This window comes from Callionymus lyra, chromosome 11 (genome assembly GCF_982586985.1).
Source record: "Callionymus lyra chromosome 11, fCalLyr1.hap1.1, whole genome shotgun sequence".
Classification (NCBI taxonomy): domain Eukaryota; kingdom Metazoa; phylum Chordata; class Actinopteri; order Syngnathiformes; family Callionymidae; genus Callionymus; species Callionymus lyra.
Window position 1 is genome coordinate 2,250,654 of NC_141828.1, and position 26,926 is coordinate 2,277,579.

Here is a 26,926-nt window from a genome sequence, read left to right on the forward strand (position 1 = left end):
ACACGTTTTTGAATAGATAAATACATCTGTCATGTGACCTCAAGGATTTGATTGACAGGAATAGATAAATAAGGTCATGTGACCTCAAAGATTTGATTGACAAGAATTGATAAATAAACCTGTCATGTGACCTCAAGGATTTGATTGACAAGAATATTGTCAAGGATTTGATTGACAGGAATATTGTCAAGGATTTGATTGACAAGAATTGATAAATAAACCTGTCATGTGACCTCAAGGATTTGATTGACAAGAATTGATAAATAAACCTGTCATGTGACCTCAAGGATTTGATTGACAAGAATATTGTCAAGGATTTGATTGACAGGAATATTGTCAAGGATTTGATTGACAGGAATAGATAAATAAACGCGTCATGTGACCTCAAGGATTTGATTGACAGGAATAGATAAATAAACGCGTCATGTGACCTCAAGGATTTGATTGACAGGAATAGATAAATAAACCGTCATGTGACCTCAAGGATTTGATTGACAGCAGACACGAGAATGAAGACGAGGAGAAACGGTGGATTTTCTCCAGGTTTATGAAAAAGGTTTCACGTCACGATTATCTTTATATCAGAGTGTTTATGACACGTTGTTGGCGACAGCGCCGCCTGGAGGCGACACGAGTCACTTCCTGTCGTGAATACAGAACATGCTTCATTTACAATCTGTACAAAACCATCGAAAACAAGTTGAAATGAACGAAATACTGTTTTCACACGATTGGTGTTCGAGCGACGGATTGGATTCTTCATTGAGACTAAAGTAACACTTTGTCGAGACGTCACGTGATCAGAAGAACAAATCAAGCAGAGAATCAAAAACATTATGACCACCTGTCTCTTTCTGGCTCTGACGCGCCCCTGCTGGTGTGTAGCGGGATGACAACCAGTTTTTTTTTTACTCGTAACATCTTTAACAAATTAAACAGTTTTATCGTCATTAACTGAACCTTCAGCCGTTATTTACATGATTGACGTTTGCAGAAGATCATTAGAGGCAGAAAGAATTGATTTTCTTGCATCACTTTGTGCTAATAAATCTTAAAAATAGTGAATTAATTTGAATAAAATACGAACTGATTTTGCGACAAATAAACCTGAGTATTGTTACGAATACATGATACATTATTACATTCAAATATAACATGATTTATTAACATGATTTAATGTGTTATTATTATTGAGAAATTCAATTAAACTGCTTCAAAATAAAATGCATTTTTACAAAATACTTCTTATTACATTTGTTTGCGTCAGAGTATGAAGTGTAAAGTATTACACTGTTATTACACAATAAAATTCTGCTGTTATTTGATTCATTCGTTCATGATGTTTAGTTTTAAATGTATTTAAGTTTTACCGCAACAGTATTAAAATGATGATGAAATGTTTTTGTTGTCAATTTCATTCTAATAAATATTTAGTTTGATTCAACATCATGTTTATAAGGAAACACAAGTACAGGCAGGTGGTCATAATCGTGTGGCAGATGTTCTGAAGGAACATGAAGGTCGAGAAGCTTCTGGACCAGAACGTCTGTGAAGAAGCAACTCGTGTCTCTGAGGATGGACAATAAAGTTGGATTCAAATCGTCACGAGAGATTCTTTGGCACCGGCGGTCGATTCTGAACCAGCAACCTCGGCACTTTGAGCAACACTCGTCAGGGAGACGCGTCATGTCTCCTCCTCTTGTGGTCGAGCGCCCTCTTGTGGCGACATAAGGAAGTACAAAAAAAATGGAGGCACAAACGAGACCATTGACTATAACAGGCTTACTTCCTGTTTCCGCAGGAAGTCCTTATATGGCAGTTTACGATAAAGTTTTCCAGCTGAACCTCACGTTCGATCAGAAGAATCTCACGAAGCAACAGAAACTTTTCTTAAAAACAATAAGACCAGCAGGTTCTGGCAGTAAATAAATAATGTGCAAATGTTTCAGCGGTGGCTCCGCCCCGTGGCTCCCACCGTAGACATGAGTGTGTGGAGCAGTAGATGGTGGGAGGAGTCACGGCCGATGGAATCTGGAACACAAACAACGTTGGATGATCCTCCAGGAAGTGATCGATCATATCTAGACGATCAATGAGTCGGTGAGCCGGGCTCGACCCGGGTGTCCCTCACACAGACTTCAACAACATTTATGACGGTGATGCGTTCAGGTACCTGGTGAACTGTTTGCTGTCCTCGTGAACTTCCATCTCTCTGCTCTTGAACTCGTTCAGCTCTTTACGTATCGCAGCCTTGAACCAAACACACAACATCAGATCATCCTACTCATGACGCTCGATCCTGTTTCAGTGAAGTATTCTTTATTTAAACGTTTTCTTCCTGATCAGCATCACAGCTTTTAATACAATTATAAATAATAACGTGGTTTTATAAATGGTCATTTTTTTTCCACTAATAAATGATTAACTGAGTTTTCTTTTAAAAAACAGAACAAAAAAGATTGAATATAAAGAACTGATTTGATGAAGAGAAAAGAAAAAAAAATACTTGTCCTGTCTATTATTAAATAACTTTAGTAATCCTGGATCATGGATTTGATCAAAACCATTCAACTGTTGATGAAGAAGTTTTTTAATTGATATGTTTATTCCTGATCTGGCTCAAGGTTTGTCAATAAAAACTACAATATCGCTGCTACATGATTTACTATTACATCTGAGTTACACACAAGGCTATGAGGTTTTAAAACAAGAATGTATTGAATGCATATAAAAAGATTATTAGACAAATGGATTTTAAAAGGAAGTTTTTAGAACTTTAAGCACATTTTCAAACTTGCTTTAATATATATATATATATAAATATATTCCACTTTTCAGCTTAACCCTTGTGGGGTCATGAACTTTCTTAAATGTAAAATATAGATCATAAGGACATTGTTTTTATAGTTTTAAATCTAGTTGTGTCTATAACTCATATAAAACATTAATAATTCAATATAAACATTAGTCGTGTCTATAACTGATATAAAACAATAATAATTCAATATAAACATTAGTCGTGTCTATAACTGATATAAAACAATAATAATTAAATACAAACATTAGTCGTGTCTATAACTGATATAAAACATTAATAATTCAATAGAAACATTAGTCGTGTCTATAACTGATATAAAACAATAATAATTAAATATAAACATTAGTCGTGTCTATAACTGATATAAAACAATAATAATTAAATACAAACATTAGTCGTGTCTATAACTGATATAAAACATTAATAATTCAATATAAACATTAGTCGTGTCTATAACTGATATAAAACATTAATAATTAAATATAAACATTAGTCGTGTCTATAACTGATATAAAACAATAATAATTCAATATAAACATTAGTCGTGTCTATAACTGATATAAAACAATAGTAATTCAATAGAAACATTAGTCGTGTCTATAACTGATATAAAACATTAATAATTCAATATAAACATTAGTCGTGTCTATAACTGATGTAAAACATTAATAATTAAATATAAACATTAGTCGTGTCTATAACTGATATAAAACATTAATAATTCAATATAAACATTAGTTGTGTCTATAACTGATATAAAACATTAATAATTAAATATAAACATTAGTCGTGTCTATAACTGATATAAAACATTAATAATTCAATATAAACATTAGTTGTGTCTATAACTGATATAAAACAATAATAATTCAATATAAACATTAGTCGTGTCTATAACTGATATAAAACAATAATAATTAAATACAAACATTAGTTGTGTCTATAACTGATATAAAACAATAATAATTCAATATAAACATTAGTTGTGTCTATAACTGATATAAAACAATAATAATTAAATACAAACATTAGTTGTGTCTATAACTGATATAAAACAATAATAATTCAATATAAACATTAGTCGTGTCTATAACTGATATAAAACAATAATAATTAAATACAAACATTAGTTGTGTCTATAACTGATATAAAACAATAATAATTCAATATAAACATTAGTCGTGTCTATAGATCTGTTTTAATTCTCAGGTTCTGACGCTGGATCAGCTGGAGGCTGCAGACGCACCTTGTCCGCAGGAGTCAGTCGTGTCCAGGGCTTGTCTGCCCGCCGGTCGTAATCTTTGGCGTCGGTCACTTCCACGTATTCGTTGAACCTCAGGATGCGTCGAGCGACGAGTTCAGCGACAGTCGGACGAACACTGAGCTACACGTCAACGATCCATTATAGTGAGGATTTCAAGAGTCAAACACAACTTTGTAAACACATATAAATACTATCATTAGTGCAGTTACGTGTATATAATATATCTATATCAGTGTCTTCAGAATATTGAATCATTTCAAATGTTTTATTTAAATGGTTTTTTTAAGCATTTAATTATTATTTTTCTATTTTTACATTCAATCATTTTTACATTTAATTGTTGAAATTGCTTTTATAAATCAAAAATTAAAAAATTAAATATTTACAAAAAGGATATGTTTATGTAAATATAGTTTGTTATTCGAATTCCAATCATTCTAAACTAACATTAATACATTCAATCATTAAAAAAGGAAAAATAAACAATAAAAATAATATACATAAATATATATGAAATAAATGTTCTTTATTAATATAATTGATTAATATCCTTTAAAATTCATAATTGTCTTGTTGAGCTATTACTATGTATATATATCTATATATATGGATATATATATAGATATATATATATCCATATATATATCTATATATATATATATATGGATATATATATATATATATATATATATATATGGATATATATATCCATATATATATATTAAAGGTTATGAAAACCTTGTCTTTCGCTTCAGCAACGACACCTCCGTCCAGCAGGTGGCGACATCACATCACACTAATTATTCTGACTAATTGAAGCAAAACTTAATTTGTGCCAAATATAGAATCCGTCACGTGATACCTTTCTTGAAAGCCGTCTTTTAATCTCCTGCTTGGCCTCCTGCTCCTCCGCCTCGTTCTTCTCTGCGGTGGAGAACACGACGGTTACACTTCTATGAATAACTTCTAATGTGATTCTCCTGGACACCAGAAGAAGAAGAGCCAGCAGGAGCTCCAGAGCATTAAAGTGTTAGAGTGTCTGAGATCCATGACCTCAGGTGACCCCGAGACGTCCGGAATTATCCTGAACTGAAGCTGGTCGTAATGTTTCAGCCAAGAGTAGAAAACACATTAAAACTTTGATTTTGTCGTTAAAAACTAAATATAAAATGAAAATATTTCATCAGTTCCGTGCCTTGCTCAGGTGCTGGGATTGAACCGGAAACTTCTCTATAATACAAACTTCTATAAACAATACTGGGTCACAGGTATTTATTACCTTTATTATTATTTATTTATTTTTAAGAAAATAAAGTTCATTTACTGACACATTTTAAACAGTATTAACCTTCTGACAAGTTATTGTATCATTGAAACATTTTACCTCTTTTAAATAAAGTCTTTACCATGATATTGAATTATATCTCCATTTGTTTAGTTATAAATTATATTTAAAATAAAGTTTTACTTCACATTATATTGAATTTTTATCTACTTTTGTTTTCTTCTTAAATATATTTAAATACAGTTTTATACTTCACACTATATTGATGGATCTGCTGACTCAAGAAACATCTCAGGACATTTTTATTTGTTCAGGCTTTTCCTTGATTCTCTGAGACTCTTGTGTTCGTCTCTGTGTATCTTGATCTTTAAAGTATATATTTTATTGAATATTGTTTTGATTGTTTAGGAGCTTTGTGACCCTGGTCTGGAAAAGGTAGGGAGATACTAGGGAGACACTAGGGTGACACTAGGGTGACACTAGGGAGACAATAGGGAGACACTAGGGTGACACTAGGGTGACACTAGGGAGACACTAGGGTGACACTAGGGTGACACTAAGGTGACACTAGGGTGACACTAGGGTGACACTAGGGAGATACTAGGGTGACACTAGGGAGACACTAGGGAGACACTAGGGAGATACTAGGGAGATACTAGGGAGACACTAGGGAGACACTAGGGTGACACTAGGGTGACACTAGGGAGATACTAGGGTGACACTAGGGTGACACTAGGGTGACACTAGGGAGACACTAGGGAGACACTAGGGTGACACTAGGGTGACACTAGGGAGACACTAGGGAGATACTAGAGAGACACTAGGGAGACACTAGGGTGACACTAGGGTGACACTAGGGAGACACTAGGGTGACACTAGGGTGACACTAGGGTGACACTAGGGTGACACTAGGGAGACACTAGGGTGACACTAGGGAGATACTAGGGTGACACTAGGGTGACACTAGGGTGACACTAGGGAGACACTAGGGAGACACTAGGGTGACACTAGGGTGACACTAGGGAGACACTAGGGAGACACTAGGGAGACACTAGGGTGACACTAGGGAGACACTAGGGTGACACTAGGGAGATACTAGGGAGACACTAGGGTGACACTAGGGTGACACTAGGGTGACACTAGGGAGATACTAGGGAGATACTAGGGAGACACTAGGGTGACACTAGGGAGACACTAGGGTGACACTAGGGAGATACTAGGGAGACACTAGGGTGACACTAGGGTGACACTAGGGTGACACTAGGGAGATACTAGGGAGACACTAGGGTGACACTAGGGAGACACTAGGGTGACACTAGGGAGACACTAAGGTGACACTAGGGTGACACTAGGGTGACACTAGGGAGATACTAGGGTGACACTAGGGTGACACTAGGGTGACACTAGGGAGACACTAGGGAGACACTAGGGTGACACTAGGGTGACACTAGGGAGACACTAGGGAGATACTAGAGAGACACTAGGGAGACACTAGGGTGACACTAGGGTGACACTAGGGAGACACTAGGGTGACACTAGGGTGACACTAGGGTGACACTAGGGTGACACTAGGGAGACACTAGGGTGACACTAGGGAGATACTAGGGTGACACTAGGGTGACACTAGGGTGACACTAGGGAGACACTAGGGAGACACTAGGGTGACACTAGGGTGACACTAGGGAGACACTAGGGAGACACTAGGGAGACACTAGGGTGACACTAGGGAGACACTAGGGTGACACTAGGGAGATACTAGGGAGACACTAGGGTGACACTAGGGTGACACTAGGGTGACACTAGGGAGATACTAGGGAGATACTAGGGAGACACTAGGGTGACACTAGGGAGACACTAGGGTGACACTAGGGAGATACTAGGGAGACACTAGGGTGACACTAGGGTGACACTAGGGTGACACTAGGGAGATACTAGGGAGACACTAGGGTGACACTAGGGAGACACTAGGGTGACACTAGGGAGACACTAGGGTGACACTAGGGAGACACTAGGGAGATACTAGGGAGATACTAGGGAGATACTAGGGAGATACTAGGGAGACACTAGGGAGACACTAGGGAGATACTAGGGTGACACTAGGGAGACACTAGGGAGACACTAGGGAGACACTAGGGAGATACTAGGGAGACACTAGGGAGACACTAGGGAGATACTAGGGTGACACTAGGGTGACACTAGGGTGACACTAGGGAGACACTAGTGAGACACTAGGGAGACACTAGGGAGACACTAGGGAGACACTTGAACTTTGATCTTTGGTCAAAAATCCTAATAGTTGATAAAGTTGATCTGAGAAAAGGCAATTCTTGATGGACTCAAAGCTCCTCACGTTTCAGGATGTTCCTCTGCTCCAGCTCCTCGGTGGTCGGTCTCTGGCTCAGACTCCTGAGCAGCACAAACACACGTTTGATTGACATCCATCATCAAAGACATTTGTGCATCACACCGCCCACCAACACACCACTCGTTCACACGTCAACCACACGCGTGATCACACACCTCACGAGTTTGCTGCCGATTTGCTGCCGCAGTTCGTGTCTCTCTGTCTCGGAGCTTCTGGGCAGGATGTTCTTCTCCTCCAGATCCCTCATGCTGGGCCGGTTTCCAAGCTTGATGTTCAGCGTGTCCCTGCGGCGGATCTTGCTGGCCAGAGAACCTACACACACACACACACACACACACACACACACACACACACACACACACACACACACACACACACACACACACACACACACACACACACACACACACACACACACACACACACACACACACACACATACACACACACACACACACACACACACACACACACACACACACACACACACACACACACAATGTGAATCAATTGATCGACAATCGTATTAACAGATTCTTGACAAAACACATCTTCACTGAGTAAACGTTGAAATATTATTTTCACTAATGATACAAAATCATCAGAACTGAGCCACAACCACCACCGTCTACCTCATGAAAATACTTTACACAGTACAATTTACACTCATTTGTACTTTTACTTTTTGCACTACACTGTCCAAAGGCTATATTGGTGTATATATATATAAGGTATATTGGTCTTTATATTATATTTTATACTATATAACAGGCCTGTGTATTGTCAAGAATGTGTTACATACATGTGACGATATGATATATTTTATATTGCAAAACTGTAGTAATGACGATATATTGTTTCTATTAAAGAAACACTTTTTCTGGCTTTTACAATAAAGAAAAAAAATATTTTAGATCAAATGTGAAAGAGCTTCTCCAAATATGAACAAACAAATGTAAACTTATTTAAACAATGAAGTACTTTAACCATCTGGAGCAACATGTATTATCCAGTATCTGTCAGTGTTTTTACTTTAAACTTTATTTTTCCAAACAGCATCTTTAAAAGCTTCTGATGTTTCTTTTTCTTTTTTAATCATTGCTGTCATTTCCCTGGTTTTGTTTAATTGCAGCACACAAATGAATAAACCCTGTGAATATTTGAGTTTTAATTGTAAAATAAAACATTCAATTATTGTCTTTAATACAAACACTATTGAAATCTAAACCATAAAATAACTTATCATTTCAAAGGTTCATTCTTTTTTAAAATATCAAAACGATACAGTATCGAGAATAAAACTATTGCGATACATCAGTATAAGTAATATATGTATTATGTGTTTGTAAGTAAATAATATATGTATTTGTATTATGTTGCGCAATATTTTGACTACGATCCACATTCCTGACGCTCCGGCGGATGAATGAACAGGTTGTTGACTCTGTGGTTAAATAAAGCAGGTTAGCGACGTGTCGACAGTCGAGTGTCTTCTGACCCACGACAGCTGCTTCATCGCTTTCGGCCCAAATTATCCGACAAACTGCTCGGAGCCGGAATGTACTGGAGAACAGGACGAACCAGACGTGTGTGTACACAGAGCCTGGAGCCTCGACCACGTCGGTCACGTGACTCGCGTGTGAGCGACTTACTGTTCAGGTACTCGTCATCCTCCTCTTCCTCGTCGTCCTCGTCGTCGCGGTACAGGATGGGTCCGTCCGAGTCGGAGTCGCTGCTCTGGAAGTCTCTGGGCCGGTCCGGGATCACCGTCACCTGGACGTGGTCGGTCCTGACGCTGAGGCCCTGAGGCTTGACGGCAGGAAGATCCTGAGCTGAGCTGAACACACGTTGATGTAGTTCGTCAGTGATAAGGTTTCATCTACCGTCATGTTTACATCTCATTTATCGTCTCTTATTTAAAGCCATCGTTCATTTTGAGGAATGAGTGTATGAAGGGTTGAGCAGCAGAGTGATTTGGAGTGTACAATAATAAAGACACACTCGCTCAAACCAGTGGCAGTAATATCACTCCACAGAAGTCCGCCATGATGTGACGTGCTTCATAACTCCCACACCGTGATGACGCAAGACTTGTCGGCGCAGAGTCATAAAAGTCACCCACCAGGTAATATTATTTATAAGGTGCACTGTCGTTTTTTGAGAAAATTAAAGGCTTTTAAGTGCGCCTTATAGTGCGGATAATACGGTAAAAGGTTGAATTCGTTTTTTTAATTCATAGTCTTTTCTATTCAATATATAAATGTTGGCGTAGACGCGACACCAGACAATAACAACAGTAACTACTTCATGGAACTTTCAGCCAATCGTGTGACGCGCAGATGATCATGTGACGACGTAGAAGCACATGATCCAGTAGCTCGGCGCTCTGTTGCTACTGTCTGGTGGCACGATTATAAAAGCATAATTACATCATTTATCTTTATGTTATTGTCATTAAAATATCAAACTATGTGTCTTTCTACATACAAATATTTGTATTCAATTATAAACATAAATGATTTCATGCAATTATTTAAAAGAAAAATAGAAAATGTAACGTTCAAGTCAAATCCTAGACAGACCTGGAGCTGGTCTCCACAGTGGACTCGTCCTTCTTCTGGTCCTCGTCCTCCCTCGCCGTCCTCTCCTCCGTGAAGGACGTGTCCTCGGTGGTGTCGTTGACGTGAGGAGAGACGTTCTGCTCCTCCTCGCCGACCGTCTCGTCCGACTCGTCGCGTCCATGTTGAGCGGCGTTGACCTCCGACCCCTTGATGGAGGGAGCCGGCGAAGACTTGGCCTCGCCGCCCTCCGCCGAAGTCTTGGGAGTCTGAGGCTCAGCCTTGTGGCTCGTCTTCATGTGAGTCCCGTTAGCCTGGGCTGAACTTCCCGAGCTCTTCTGAGCGCGAGGTCGCGAGGCGCTGGTCGCGGTGGAGGAGGAAGCTTTCGCAGCACTTCCTGTTTTCTTCGTGGTCGAGGTCTTGGCTGCAGACAGAAGACACAACATCAACCACACACCTGTTTTAAAGACTTACTTCCACCTCTAATGCAGACCTGAGTCTGAAGCCTCGTCCGGAGACCATAGTTATAACATATAGTTTTAGTTCAGAACCTCAACCTGCTGAGGGTCAAAGGTCATCTGAGATCATCATCATGTTCAAGCTTGAGAAAAACTTAGATGTTGAAATGACTGAGTGTGTTGATACGTATAACGGTACAGGATACGATATATAGTGATGTATATAGATAGTGTAGTAACAAGTATACATGTGTATTATTGTCCAGTACTTGACTCTGGTGTTGTGATAGTGTAGTAACAAGTATATATGTGTAGTATTGTCCAGTACTTGACTCTGGTGTTGTGATAGTGTAGTAACAAGTATATATGTGTAGTATTGTCCAGTACTTGACTCTGGTGTTGTGATAGTGTAGTAACAAGTATATATGTGTAGTATTGTCCAGTACTTGACTCTGGTGTTGTGATAGTGTAGTAACAAGTATATATGTGTAGTATTGTCCAGTACTTGACTCTGGTGTTGTGATAGTGTAGTAACAAGTATATATGTGTAGTATTGTCCAGTACTTGACTCTGGTGTTGTGATAGTGTAGTAACAAGTATATATGTGTAGTATTGTCCAGTACTTGACTCTGGTGTTGTGATAGTGTAGTAACAAGTATATATGTGTAGTATTGTCCAGTACTCGACTCTGGTGTTGTAGTATTTACAGACCACATAACTCTTGACGAAGTTTTAATTTCATTTGTTTTCAAACCAAAATATGTCCAAACATCAGCTTTAAAAAGCTGCTGGACTCACTGTATCCTCTCGTCCTCAGTCAACATCCTTCCTTTAGCTGTGGAGGACGTTATGACTGCTGCCATCTAGAGGCCGGAAGTTTAATTGTAACACAAAATTGAAGTGTTGTTGAATATCAAAACACTATTATTGCTATATTTACGTGTATCGATATTTAAGGAAGAGTCTGCTTTCAATTATGAAATGTAAGTTGGCGATTTGTCCCAGCTACACAGGGTGAAATGTGGGACCCACTAGACCAGGGGTCACCAAACCTTAACCTTTCGTGTTACCATTAGTTTGGCACACACTTGTAGAGTAACTACATAGACTAGTACATAGACATAGGTAACTACTAGAGTACTAAACAATTTCCCAAAGGAGACCTCCTGAGGGATCAATAAAGTTTTACCTAACCTTACATCATATCATGGATAATAAATAATGTTCCAATAACACGTGCTCAGGCAACAACAAGGAAACACAAACCCAAACATAACAAGATGATTTGTGTATTATTTACTTTGTTACGACCTCTGAAATAGACCATGAGTCAGTCACAGGACTGACACACACTTTCCTGCAGACCGTTCAGAGCAACACAACTATGGGAGGAAACATGAGTGCCTGGAGGCAAAACAAACGAGCAATATTCAAACAAGCTTCATTTTTTAGTTTCTTATTTCGAAACTATTGGTTTGTGACACAAAAATCAAGCTATAAAAGTGATTCTCATCATTTAAAATGTGGGTTTTAACATCAAACGTTCAAGATAATCAACATTAATTATGTTACGATGTGGATTTAAAATGTGATTCATTACATAATAAAGTTGGTCTCATTCTATATTACATTTCCTTTTTTAACAAAGAATATTACTTTACATTTTGTATATTTCGAATGAAAATCAGTTAAATAATAAAACATGTTTATTTAAATAAACAAATAACATGTTCTGCTCAAGGTTTTTAATCCAAATCAAATAATGAATTAGTAAATGATGTTGAATCTAATGGTTAAGAAAAACTTTTCAGCTCATATTAACGATCAAGACAAACATTTGTCAAAATATATTTGTGAGCATTTTATTTGAATAAAGTTTTGTGTCAAACAAACAGTTTGAAGAAGAATCAGTTCAACAGAGAAGTTGAATAGTTTCCCTCAGTAACACGCCTGGTACTAATAAGTCAAAACACAGTAGTTTCAAAGCCACACATGCAGTACCTGGAAATAACGTCTAAAAAGATCAGACAGGAAGTCGTCGACAGGAAGAACAACATGCAGACGTCATGCTATAGATGCGAGTGAAGCTGCACAATATGTGTTTGACCTCTAAGGTCACACATCGACCTTTGATTTGACACGTTTACGTTCATCTGCAGGAAGATTCTTGTTTCTGCACCACTTTGGTTTCGTGTTATATATTAAAAATACAAGGTTTAATTAGTGTTTATTACTCCTACTTCTATTTTGTCTTGTACTAACTTTAATTGTTGTTGATATATTAATCATTAGTTTCATTATTATTCTTTTTATTTATTATAATTAAAAATAGATTTATTCTTTAATTAATATATATTTAAGTAATATTTAGTAACTGATTTTTGGGTCATTAATATTTGTACTTTAAGTCTTAATATAATGTGTACGTATGTTAATACTTATGAACTTCTGTTCCAACTTAACTCAAGGAATATATTATATATTATCTTAACTTATACAGTATGTCTAGGATAGACCTTTGATTCTATTGAAGTGGCATGTTTTTCCTCATCATTATCTATTAGTATTTAGAGTCTAATGTGACTTTTTTTTTTACTGTTGCGAATATTTATTGCGCGTCAAAAATAGTGAAGTGATAATACCAAATATAAAAAAAGATATAGAAAAAATTTAAGATTATGTCAGATTATTTTTGAAAATAAATACAAAGTACAATAGAAAAATATTAAAATTTCAAATATTTTAAGTGTAACATTTAGGCTCTAGTCTTCTTTATTTTTGCGTGACGGCCCCTCACAACTGGATGAGGCTCCTCAGGTATTTAACTGACCTCCTAGAATTGAACAATAAAAGTATTTTGTAGATATTGTGCAGCCCTCTCCAGGTGTCGTAACAAAAATAAATCTTTTTGCTTCCACCAGCTTGTGTTGAAACCTCCACACGACACGTCACGAAAAGGGAAGTCTCCTCAGATGCAGAACCAGGACCCATGCAGGCAGGAAGCAGTCAGGCAGGCGAGAGGAACTGGCCAACTTACCGACCACACGGCAAGAGGTGTTTGAGCTGCGCGGGTTAGCTTTAGCTTGTGAGGAAGAGCCTGTCTTGCCTGTGGGTTTAGTAGCTTTTTTAGCCCCGGCGGCGCCATCCCTGTGCCGGGCGGCGGTGGCGGCGCCACCTGCTGTTTTGGCAGCGGCGGCCGAGGCCTGTGGTTTCTTACCCTGAGCGTCTCGAGGACGCACCGGGGTCGCCCGGGTGAGCGCCTTAGGTCGGCTCTCTGAGCGACACAAGCGGAGCAAGAGATGTTGAGTCAGAAATGTTGAAGTGAAGCTGGAACAACGACGTTAAGACGCGAGGAAACAGTCGAGAAGCCAGAAGTGAAACAACAAAACCACATCGTTTCCTTATCGGTGTTGTTTTAAAGAAACATGGTTTGGAAAACACAGGACTTGACGCTCGAAGTAACTTTTTTAAAGAATCATTTGGAAAAATGGATTAATATCATCAGAATAATGAATCTTTGAATTTGACATTTCATATCATGGAACCTTTTTCAAGCCTTTTAATATTTTTGGGGGTTAATTTAATTCAATAATAATCTTTCTTTTCATAATTCAATTGTAATTTTAAAATGTTAAAAAGGAAATTATCTATTATCGATCATATTTTAATTCATATTATTTTCTATTCAACATAAAAATAATGGTATAATAGCGACGACAGACGATTTAGTTTGGTTAGGAATCATGTGATGAATTGATGCTTCTATGTTATCACATGATCGTCTGCAAGTCTCATGATTGGCTGAAAGTTTGATCAAGTAGCTCGGTACTCGTTTGGTAATGTCTGGGTATACTATTGTACCAACATTAATATGATGAATTATCATACTATTATTAATTAGAATATCAAACCTTATGTGTAAAAATGATGTATTTATTTTGGAAATATTCCAAAGTTTCATTCGATTATTAAATTTAAAGTTATATACAAATGATTTAATTCAAATATTTAAACAATTCAATGTTTAAATAAAGCAACATTACAATGAAATTCTGATGGCACTGATCTACTGTTACACACCGATTTATATCATATACTTCCATATATACCCGTTACTCACAGCGGATCAATACTTGTCAGGGAACAGTTATATTTCCGTATCCTTGCATGCGCTGCCTGTAACTTTTAAACTATCGACAAACAAAGCTCCAAATAGCAGCAGGTTCGATGCTAACAGGGTTGATGTGAAAACACACTTAAGCCTCAGACAGAAGCTCAGAGTCTCCGGAGACTCGAGCATTAGAGGGCGACTGGTAACACATTAGAGCCGTCGGGTCAATACCAGCTGCAGAGCCACGAATAGAAACACGTAAACAATAAATGAAAACGAACAAACACTGGTGTTGCAAGTCTTATTAATCACAGTCAGAGGCACCGATTCATACGGTTTATCAAAACCTAGTTTCACTTTAGATCAGTGACATCATTGTGTTACTTTGAGGTGTTACACATTATTTGTATCTAAATAAAGTGTTATTGGTCGTAGCGGATATATTGTAGCTTCAGCAGAAGTAGCAACAGCTACTAGGATTTGAAGCTTAGGTTGAATTATAGAAACATTGGTGACAGTGATGCTAGCTCTGGACACAGTGCTAGCAGCAGTAGCACAACATATTAGCATCAAAGCTAACGTTAGCATCAGTGTCAAGAGTAGAATTAGCATCAGTGCTAGTCGTACAGGTGGTAGAAATCGTAGTAAAACTTGTTATAGCATAGGTGGACATAATGTATTGCTTTTAGCCACCATAGCATCAGTGTCATAACTAGAACTATTTTTTTAAGCTAAAGTTAAAGTAGAATTAGTGTCAGTGATGCTAGCTGTGGACACAGAGCTAGCAGCAGTAGCACAACATATTAGCATCAAAGCTAACGTTAGCATCAGTGTCAAGAGTAGAATTAGCATCAGTGCTAGTCGTACAGCTGGTAGAAATCGTAGAAAAACTTGTTATAGCATAGGTGGACATAATGTATTGCTTTTAGCCACCATAGCATCAGTGTCATAACTAGAACTATTTTTTTAAGCTAAAGTTAAAGTAGCATTAGTGTCAGTGATGCTAGCTCTGGACACAGTGCTAGCAGCAGTAGCACAACATATTAGCATCAAAGCTAATGTTAGCATCAGTGTCAAGAGAAGAATTAGCATCAGTGCTAGTCGTACAGGTGGTAGAAATCGTAGTAAAACTTGTTATAGCATAGGTGGACATAATGTATTGCTTTTAGCCACCATAGCATCAGTGTCAGAACTATAATTATTTTTTTAAGCTAAAGTTAAAGTAGCATTGTTGACAGTGATGCTAGCTGTGGACACAGAGCTAGCAGCAGTAGCACAACATATTAGCATCAAAGCTAATGTTAGCATTAGTGTCAAGAGTAGAATTAGCATCAGTGCTAGTCGTAGAGGTGGTAGAAATCGTAGTAAAACTTGTTATAGCATAGGTGGACATAATGTATTGCTTTTAGCCACCATAGCATCAGTGTCAGAACTAGAACTATTTTTTTAAGCTAAAGTTAAAGTAGCATTAGTGTCAGTGATGCTAGCTGTGGACACAGAGCTAGCAGCAGTAGCACAACATATTAGCATCAAAGCTTATGTTAGCATTAGTGTCAAGAGTAGAATTAGCATCAGTGCTAGTCGTACAGGTGGTAGAAATCGTAGTAAAACTTGTTATAGCATAGGTGGACATAATGTATTGCTTTTAGCCACCATAGCATCAGTGTCAGAACTAGAACTATTTTTTTAAGCTAAAGTTAAAGTAGCATTAGTGTCAGTGATGCTAGCTGTGGACACAGAGCTAGCAGCAGTAGCACAACATATTAGCATCAAAGCTTATGTTAGCATTAGTGTCAAGAGTAGAATTAGCATCAGTGCTAGTCGTACAGGTGGTAGAAATCGTAGTAAAACTTGTTATAGCATAGGTGGACATAATGTATTGCTTTTAGCCACCATAGCATCAGTGTCAGAACTAGAACTATTTTTTTAAGCTAAAGTTAAAGTAGCATTAGTGTCAGTGATGCTAGCTGTGGACACAGAGCTAGCAGCAGTAGCACAACATATTAGCATCAAAGCTTATGTTAGCATTAGTGTCAAGAGTAGAATTAGCATCAGTGCTAGTCGTACAGGTGGTAGAAATCGTAGTAAAACTTGTTATAGCATAGGTGGACATAATGTATTGCTTTTAGCCACCATAGCATCAGTGTCAGAACTAGTATTTAAAGCTAAAGTTAAAGTAGCATTAGTGATGCTAGTTGTGGACACAGTGATAGCAGCAGTAGCACAACGTAATAGCATCAAAGCTAATGTTAGCATCAGAATCGAGAGAAGGATTATGAGTTGTATTGTTTGCAGTTTTCAGGGTAAAGAAGCAGCAGCACTTTTAAGAAGGACTAGAGTTTATGACTCACAAAATCATGATCATGAGTCGAAACAAACCTGTTTTCTCCTCGGCGTTGACGCGAGCAGCATTTTCCTGCTTCTCCCTGGACTCTATGTCGACCTTGACCTGCTCGGAGGTCACGGCGGAGGTCGCGTGACCGTTCAGGTTCTCGCTGCCGACGGTTTCATCTAAAACAACCAAAGATCGTAGATTCAGAGACGAGTCGAAGATCTTGACAATAATCCAGGAATGATGTCTCACCTTGATCCAGGATCAGAACCCCCTTCTTGATCAGCTCCTCCCTGGTCTGTCTGGTGGAGATCTTTCTTTCTAGAACTGCCAGTGGAGATCAAACCATCAGAAGACACTTCTAATATATGCATGTTTACTATTGTTTTATTCTTTGTCTATTTACTGTCGTTTTGTTGTTATTTTTCTCATGTGTACTGTACGTCTTGATAGGATTTGTTTGTATGTATTAATGTTTTTTTAACTTCTGACACAACTTACATTTCCCTGCAGTGGGAACAATATCAGGAATATAATCCATTCATCAAAGTAAAGAGAGTAATTCATATTATATTAAAGAAAACTTTACTAATCCCTCTGGAAATCTCCTTCGGGAAATTGTTAATTATATCATTATTATTAAGAAAACTTAACAATGAACTTAAATTCAAACAAAAATGAAATGTCAAATTTTGACCAAGCAGATAAATAAGAGGAAAATAATATTAAAGCTTTACAATGGAAAACGATAGTAATAATTAGAATAATAAAAAAATATTGTTTGTCAAACAAGGAATAAACACAAAAACATACAGTAAAAGCTGATTATTACAATATTTATCAAGTTAAGCAACATTTGAAAGTATTTAATAATAAGAATCGTGAAAGGCTCTACTATTTTTTTTATTTTATGTTCTTTATCTTTAGACTTAGATTGTATCATCTTGTTCTTTCTCTTTATTTCTCTTTGTTCTTGTTCTTATTTCATTTTTGATATTTTTTATGAAAAATTGCTTTATTTGCTGTGGATCATTTTGAAAATAAACGATTTCCCGAAAGAGACCTGCTGAGGATCAATAAAGTTCTACCTTCCTATTTAGAATTTGTTTTAATAAAATAAAAAATCATTGAAAGTAAAAAAAAACGTGAACATAAAAGGAAGGGAGTGTTTTTAAAGAAGCTCAATATTTTAAATAAAACACCTTGTTCTTGTTGAACACATTCAAATAAACAAATGAAAGCGCAGGTGGTTTGAACCGGTTCTGAGACGACACAGACTCTCACTCGCCTACCTTTGGAAAGATCCTGGAACTTGTCACTGGTCTTCTTTTTCCTCCACTTCCAGGGTTTGAAGAGTTTTCCTAGAGACGACAGCTTCCCTCGCTGCTGCTGCCGCGGCGCGTTCTGTGCGTCGCCGCCTCGGTCGACCATCACGTCGCAGCTGGACACAGATGAAGGTTTCTCGGAGCCATCCACTGCAACACAACACACTCACTTGAGAACACGATCCACCATCTTCACGCAGAAAACATGTTTTCAGAAGCCTTTCAACAATTTAAATCATGACAACAAACAACACACTCACTTGAGAACACGATCCACCATCTTCACGCAGAAAACATGTTTTCAGAAGCCTTTCAACAATTTAAATCATGACAACAAACAACAAACTCACTTGAGAACACGATCCACCATCTTCACGCAGAAAAAATGCTTTCAGAAGCCTTTCAACCATTTAAATCATGACAACAAACAACACACTCACTTGAGAACACGATCCACCATCTTCACGCAGAAAACATGCTTTCAGAAGCCTTTCAACAATTTAAATCATGACAACAAACAACACACTCACTTGAGAACACGATCCACTATCTTCACGCAGAAAACATGCTTTCAGAAGCTTTTCAACAATTTAAATCATGACAACAAACAACACACTCACTTGAGAACACGATCCACCATCTTCACGCAGAAAACATGCTTTCAGAAGCCTTTCAACAATTTAAATCATGACAACAAACAACACACTCACTTGAGAACACGATCCACCATCTTCACGCAGAAAACATGCTTTCAGAAGCCTTTCAACAATTTAAATCATGACAACAAACAACACACTCACTTGAGAACACGATCCACCATCTTCACGCAGAAAACATGTTTTCAGAAGCCTTTCAACAATTTAAATCATGACAACAAACAACACACTCACTTGAGAACACGATCCACCATCTTCACGCAGAAAACATGCTTTCAGAAGCCTTTCAACAATTTAAATCATGACAACAAACAACACACTCACTTGAGAACACGATCCACCATCTTCACGCAGAAAACATGCTTTCAGAAGCCTTTCAACAATTTAAATCATGACAACAAACAACACACTCACTTGAGAACACGATCCACCATCTTCACGCAGAAAACATGTTTTCAGAAGCCTTTCAACAATTTAAATCATGACAACAAACAACACACTCACTTGAGAACACGATCCACTATCTTCACGCAGAAAATATGCTTTCAGAAGCCTTTCAACAATTTAAATCATGACAACAAACAACACACTCACTTGAGAACACGATCCACTATCTTCACGCAGAAAACATGCTTTCAGAAGCCTTTCAACAATTTAAATCATGACAACAAACAACACACTCACTTGAGAACACGATCCACCATCTTCACGCAGAAAACATGCTTTCAGAAGCCTTTCAACAATTTAAATCATGACAACAAACAACACACTCACTTGAGAACACGATCCACCATCTTCACGCAGAAAACATGCTTTCAGAAGCCTTTCAACAATTTAAATCATGACAACAAACAACACACTCACTTGAGAACACGATCCACCATCTTCACGCAGAAAACATGCTTTCAGAAGCCTTTCAACAATTTAAATCATGACAACAAACAACACACTCACTTGAGAACACGATCCACCATCTTCACGCAGAAAACATGTTTTCAGAAGCCTTTCAACAATTTAAATCATGACAACAAACAACACACTCACTTGAGAACACGATCCACCATCTTCACGCAGAAAACATGCTTTCAGAAGCCTTTCAACAATTTAAATCATGACAACAAACAACACACTCACTTGAGAACACGATCCACCATCTTCACGCAGAAAACATGTTTTCAGAAGCCTTTCAACAATTTAAATCATGACAACAAACAACACACTCACTTGAGAACACGATCCACCATCTTCACGCAGAAAACATGCTTTCAGAAGCCTTTCAACAATTTAAATCATGACAACAAACAACACACTCACTTGAGAACACGATCCACCATCTTCACGCAGAAAACATGTTTTCAGAAGCCTTTCAACCATTTAAATCATGACAACAAACAACACACTCACTTGAGAACACGATCCACCATCTTCACGCAGAAAACATGCTTTCAGAAGCCTTTCAACCATTTAAATCATGACAACAAACAACACACTCACTTGAGAACACGATCCACCATCTTCACGCAGAAAACATGTTTTCAGAAGCCTTTCAACAATTTAAATCATGACAACAAACAACACACTCACTTGAGAGCACGATCCACTATCTTCACGCAGAAAACATGTTTTCAGAAGCCTTTCAACAATTTAAATCATGACAACAAACAACACACTCACTTGAGAACACGATCCACCATCTTCACGCAGAAAACATGCTTTCAGAAGCCTTTCAACAATTTAAATCATGACAACAAACAACACACTCACTTGAGAACACGATCCACCATCTTCACGCAGAAAACATGTTTTCAGAAGCCTTTCAACAATTTAAATCATGACAACAAACAACACACTCACTTGAGAACACGATCCACCATCTTCACGCAGAAAACATGCTTTCAGAAGCCTTTCAACAATTTAAATCATGACAACAAACAACACACTCACTTGAGAACACGATCCACCATCTTCACGCAGAAAACATGTTTTCAGAAGCCTTTCAACAATTTAAATCATGACAACAAACAACACACTCACTTGAGAACACGATCCACTATCTTCACGCAGAAAATATGCTTTCAGAAGCCTTTCAACAATTTAAATCATGACAACAAACAACACACTCACTTGAGAACACGATCCACTATCTTCACGCAGAAAACATGCTTTCAGAAGCCTTTCAACAATTTAAATCATGACAACAAACAACACACTCACTTGAGAACACGATCCACCATCTTCACGCAGAAAACATGTTTTCAGAAGCCTTTCAACAATTTAAATCATGACAACAAACAACACACTCACTTGAGAACACGATCCACCATCTTCACGCAGAAAACATGCTTTCAGAAGCCTTTCAACAATTTAAATCATGACAACAAACAACACACTCACTTGAGAACACGATCCACCATCTTCACGCAGAAAACATGTTTTCAGAAGCCTTTCAACAATTTAAATCATGACAACAAACAACACACTCACTTGAGAACACGATCCACCATCTTCACGCAGAAAACATGTTTTCAGAAGCCTTTCAACCATTTAAATCATGACAACAAACAACACACTCACTTGAGAACACGATCCACCATCTTCACGCAGAAAACATGCTTTCAGAAGCCTTTCAACCATTTAAATCATGACAACAAACAACACACTCACTTGAGAACACGATCCACCATCTTCACGCAGAAAACATGTTTTCAGAAGCCTTTCAACAATTTAAATCATGACAACAAACAACACACTCACTTGAGAGCACGATCCACCATCTTCACGCAGAAAACATGTTTTCAGAAGCCTTTCAACAATTTAAATCATGACAACAAACAACACACTCACTTGAGAACACGATCCACCATCTTCACGCAGAAAACATGCTTTCAGAAGCCTTTCAACAATTTAAATCATGACAACAAACAACACACTCACTTGAGAACACGATCCACCATCTTCACGCAGAAAACATGTTTTCAGAAGCCTTTCAACAATTTAAATCATGACAACAAACAACACACTCACTTGAGAACACGATCCACCATCTTCACGCAGAAAACATGCTTTCAGAAGCCTTTCAACAATTTAAATCATGACAACAAACAACACACTCACTTGAGAACACGATCCACCATCTTCACGCAGAAAACATGTTTTCAGAAGCCTTTCAACAATTTAAATCATGACAACAAACAACACACTCACTTGAGAACACGATCCACTATCTTCACGCAGAAAATATGCTTTCAGAAGCCTTTCAACAATTTAAATCATGACAACAAACAACACACTCACTTGAGAACACGATCCACTATCTTCACGCAGAAAACATGCTTTCAGAAGCCTTTCAACAATTTAAATCATGACAACAAACAACACACTCACTTGAGAACACGATCCACCATCTTCACGCAGAAAACATGTTTTCAGAAGCCTTTCAACAATTTAAATCATGACAACAAACAACACACTCACTTGAGAACACGATCCACCATCTTCACGCAGAAAACATGCTTTCAGAAGCCTTTCAACAATTTAAATCATGACAACAAACAACACACTCACTTGAGAACACGATCCACCATCTTCACGCAGAAAACATGTTTTCAGAAGCCTTTCAACAATTTAAATCATGACAACAAACAACACACTCACTTGAGAGCACGATCCACCATCTTCACGCAGAAAACATGTTTTCAGAAGCCTTTCAACAATTTAAATCATGACAACAAACAACACACTCACTTGAGAACACGATCCACCATCTTCACGCAGAAAACATGCTTTCAGAAGCCTTTCAACAATTTAAATCATGACAACAAACAACACACTCACTTGAGAACACGATCCACCATCTTCACGCAGAAAACATGCTTTCAGAAGCCTTTCAACAATTTAAATCATGACAACAAACAACACACTCACTTGAGAGCACGATCCACCATCTTCACGCAGAAAACATGTTTTCAGAAGCCTTTCAACAATTTAAATCATGACAACAAACAACACACTCACTTGAGAACACGATCCACCATCTTCACGCAGAAAACATGCTTTCAGAAGCCTTTCAACAATTTAAATCATGACAACAAACAACACACTCACTTGAGAACACGATCCACCATCTTCACGCAGAAAACATGCTTTCAGAAGCCTTTCAACAATTTAAATCATGACAACAAACAACACACTCACTTGAGAACACGATCCACCATCTTCACGCAGAAAACATGCTTTCAGAAGCCTTTCAACAATTTAAATCATGACAACAAACAACACACTCACTTGAGAACACGATCCACCATCTTCACGCAGAAAACATGCTTTCAGAAGCCTTTCAACAATTTAAATCATGACAACAAACAACACACTCACTTGAGAACACGATCCACGAGGATCTTCACGCAGAAAACATGTTTTCAACTATTTTAAACATGACATCAAACCACAATTAAGATGTTAAAAGTATATCAGATTCATCTGAATAATTTTACATTTTAAATAGTGAAATGTATTCGTTTTTAAGCATTAAATTCAATCATTTCTATATTAAAAGGTTGAAGTACATTTCAAAATGTACGTTTGTATTTTTACACATAGAGTTTGATATTCTAATTCCAATAATTAAAACATAAATGTTCTAAATTCAATATGATTCAATTCGTGGTCTTTTGAATTCAATATAAAAAAGAGCATCGAGCTACTGGATCGAACTTTTAGTCAATCATGTGACGCACAGAATATCAGTCACGTGACATTAAACCAACAGTTTTCATCTAATGTAAAAATATTAAACCCTTTTTTAACTATTGGTTTATAATCAAAATTAAATACAACATTTTTTATGTTCATTTATGTTTCTTAAATGAACAAATTCAACCTGTATTTATCCAAATTATTGTTTGAAACGACTTCATTTCAATAATAAATGTTTCAACATTTGAAATGTTCAATTAAATATTGTGATAATATTTTCACCCTCAGTGATGTTTATTTCTCCTCAACCTGTGTTTCATAAAAACTAGATCCAGATAAAACCCTCACTGGAGAAAAAACACAAACACACACGAGCTTCATGTTCACGACTGTGCGAGGCAGAAAATATGAGTCTATTATTTCAACAGTGCGTCTGTTCATCGTCAGCCAAGTTGTGCGTCTGAGAAACATTCACGTCCGTCAGCAGCTGCTGGACCGAAGGAGTGTCGAGACACAAGGAGTGAGGCTGGAGTGTGCGTCTGCTGGCACGTGTGAGATTGTGTACATTCTTGTTTGTCAATGTTAGGTTGTGTGCGCGAACAAACATGTGTTATAATGTGTGCGTCTTTGCAATCTGCCGTTTATTTTCAAGTGTGTGCGTCAGTGATGGACAGCTTCAGGATTGTCGTGGTTATAAATGACGTAATTATTAGATAAATACATAATAAACAAACTCCCAAAAAAACATTTAAATACAATATAATACCAAACCAAAAATGAATAAATAAATAAAGTTATAAATAAATTATTATAATAAGATTTTCATTGATTTTCCAATTGATTTTCCAACAAACCAGACGAAGCAACTGTTTTTACTTCAAATATTTTTGTGTGTTTTCAAAATAATTTACCAAGAATATTGATTTTTAAAAGCCTTTTGTCGGCAACTGTTGTTTTTTCTTATCCATGAAAACTACTGACGTCTTAGTTTATCTCTTAAATTTATCTCAGTCTAAAGAAATCTTGTTCTGTCAGTTGAAACACAGAACTTTTTGTAAAATATCCGTTTTTAGTTATTAATGAAGATACTACAAGTATTTTCTAGATCTATTTAAAAAAGTGTAAAGTGTGCATTAGTTAAATCCAATTAAATCCGCTCTAAGGGTCTCTGACAGACGCTCACACACCAACACACTAAACAATAAAGCTGCACATGAGCACTAAAGCCAATCATGAGAACATGGAAACAAAACACTGCTGAACATTTTCTCCCTCGACGCCAATTAGTCGTTTCCCTCACAAACACACACTCACACACACACACACACACACACACACTCACACACACACACTCACACACACACACACTTCCTGTCACATTGTACGAGACGACAGCTCACGCATTAACCAGTCACACTCAAATTGTTAAAAAAAAAAACACAAATCTGACTGAAGTGAGAATGGAATAGTTTGACCATATATTTAAAATCTCTTCTCTCTTGTGAAGTATATGTTTAATATGAAGTGTTTTAAAGGTGACCTGCCTTCATCCGACAAGTTTCATTTGTGCGTTAGTATAAAAACAAATATCATATCAAGCTTTTTCCACAGCTTTTATACATTTTCTGTGAGGGTTCAATTGAAAATTGACTGAAGTAAAATTGTTAAGATTAAATTAAATTCTTGCATTAATGGAACATTTCCAGAAAGTTTATGAAACATTTCCAAAATGCATTAAAACATTGTAATAATTATAAACGTGTGTATTTGCAATGTTTGAAATGCTAAGAAAATGTCTGCTGTCATTAATTCCAATCATGGCTTCCAAGCTCCGCCTCCTGAAACATGTTTGTAGGCTTGAAAGTTCCAGGATGTTGATGATTCACGATTCCCATCAAAATGTTATTTTTGATGTAAACTTGAACGTCACGACATGTCAAAGCTTATAAAACTACAGAGAGAATGAAAAATTGTTTTCAAACTAAAAAAAAATTTCAGAGCGTTTTAATCAATTGAAGAGAAATTATAGATTTGTTTATTCTGTGTGGCCGATATTAAACGACTCAAAGACAAAGATAAGTATTTTGACTCCCTTTATTTACAATTAACATGCAAATATTCACAGCGTTTGTTCATTTTTTGTTAGCCACTAGATGGCAGCAGTCATATGGAATACTGGAATCTCGTGAGATCCCAGAGATGACTGAGGACGAGAGGATACAGTGAGTCCAGCAGCTTTTAAAGCTGATGTTTGGACATATTTTGGTTTGAAAACTAATGAAAGAAGTTACGACTGAGGACGAGAGGATACAGTGAGACCAGCAGCTTTTAAAGCTGATGTTTGGACATTTTTTGGTTTGAAAACTAACAAAGTTACGACTTCGTCAAGAGTCATGTGGTCTGTAAATACTACAACACCAGAGTCAAGTACTGGACAATACTACACATATATACTTGTTACTACACTATCACAACACCAGAGTCAAGTACTGGACAATACTACACATATATACTTGTTACTACACTATCACAACACCAGAGTCAAGTACTGCACAATACTACACATATATACTTGTTACTACACTATCACAACACCAGATTCAAGTACTGGACCATTCTATACATATATACTTGTTACTACACTATCACAACACCAGAGTCAAGTACTGGACAATACTACACATATATACTTGTTACTACGCTATCACAACACCAGAGTCAAGTACTGGACAATACTACACATATATACTTGTTACTACACTATCACAACACCAGAGTCAAGTACTGGACAATACTACACATATATACTTGTTACTACACTATCACTACACCAGAGTCAAGTACTGGACAATACTACACATATATACTTGTTACTACACTATCACAACACCAGAGTCAAGTACTGGACAATACTACACATATATACTTGTTACTACACTATCACAACACCAGAGTCAAGTACTGGACAATACTACACATATATACTTGTTACTACACTATCACAACACCAGAGTCAAGTACTGAACAATACTACACATATATACTTGTTACTACACTAT

At 37.2% G+C, this 26,926-nt stretch overlaps 1 protein-coding gene across 2 annotated transcripts in view; it reads right to left on the minus strand.

Annotated features, from left to right (window-relative positions):
- Positions 1-529: 529 nt before the first annotated feature.
- phactr2 (phosphatase and actin regulator 2) overlaps positions 530-26,926 on the minus strand; it is a 51,409-nt gene continuing 25,012 nt past the window's right edge. For both annotated transcript variants that reach the window (XM_087803121.1, XM_087803120.1), the window contains exons 2-12: positions 18,484-18,666; positions 17,444-17,518; positions 17,239-17,370; positions 10,315-10,714; positions 9,385-9,569; positions 7,888-8,044; positions 7,718-7,773; positions 4,945-5,006; positions 4,065-4,202; positions 2,174-2,250; positions 530-2,031 (exon numbers count right to left, since the gene is read on the minus strand). In XM_087803121.1, the coding sequence (XP_087659247.1) occupies positions 2,016-2,031; positions 2,174-2,250; positions 4,065-4,202; positions 4,945-5,006; positions 7,718-7,773; positions 7,888-8,044; positions 9,385-9,569; positions 10,315-10,714; positions 17,239-17,370; positions 17,444-17,518; positions 18,484-18,666 (1,481 nt within the window). In that variant the 3' untranslated portion in view covers positions 530-2,015. The remainder of the gene's footprint in view (positions 2,032-2,173; positions 2,251-4,064; positions 4,203-4,944; positions 5,007-7,717; positions 7,774-7,887; positions 8,045-9,384; positions 9,570-10,314; positions 10,715-17,238; positions 17,371-17,443; positions 17,519-18,483; positions 18,667-26,926) is intronic.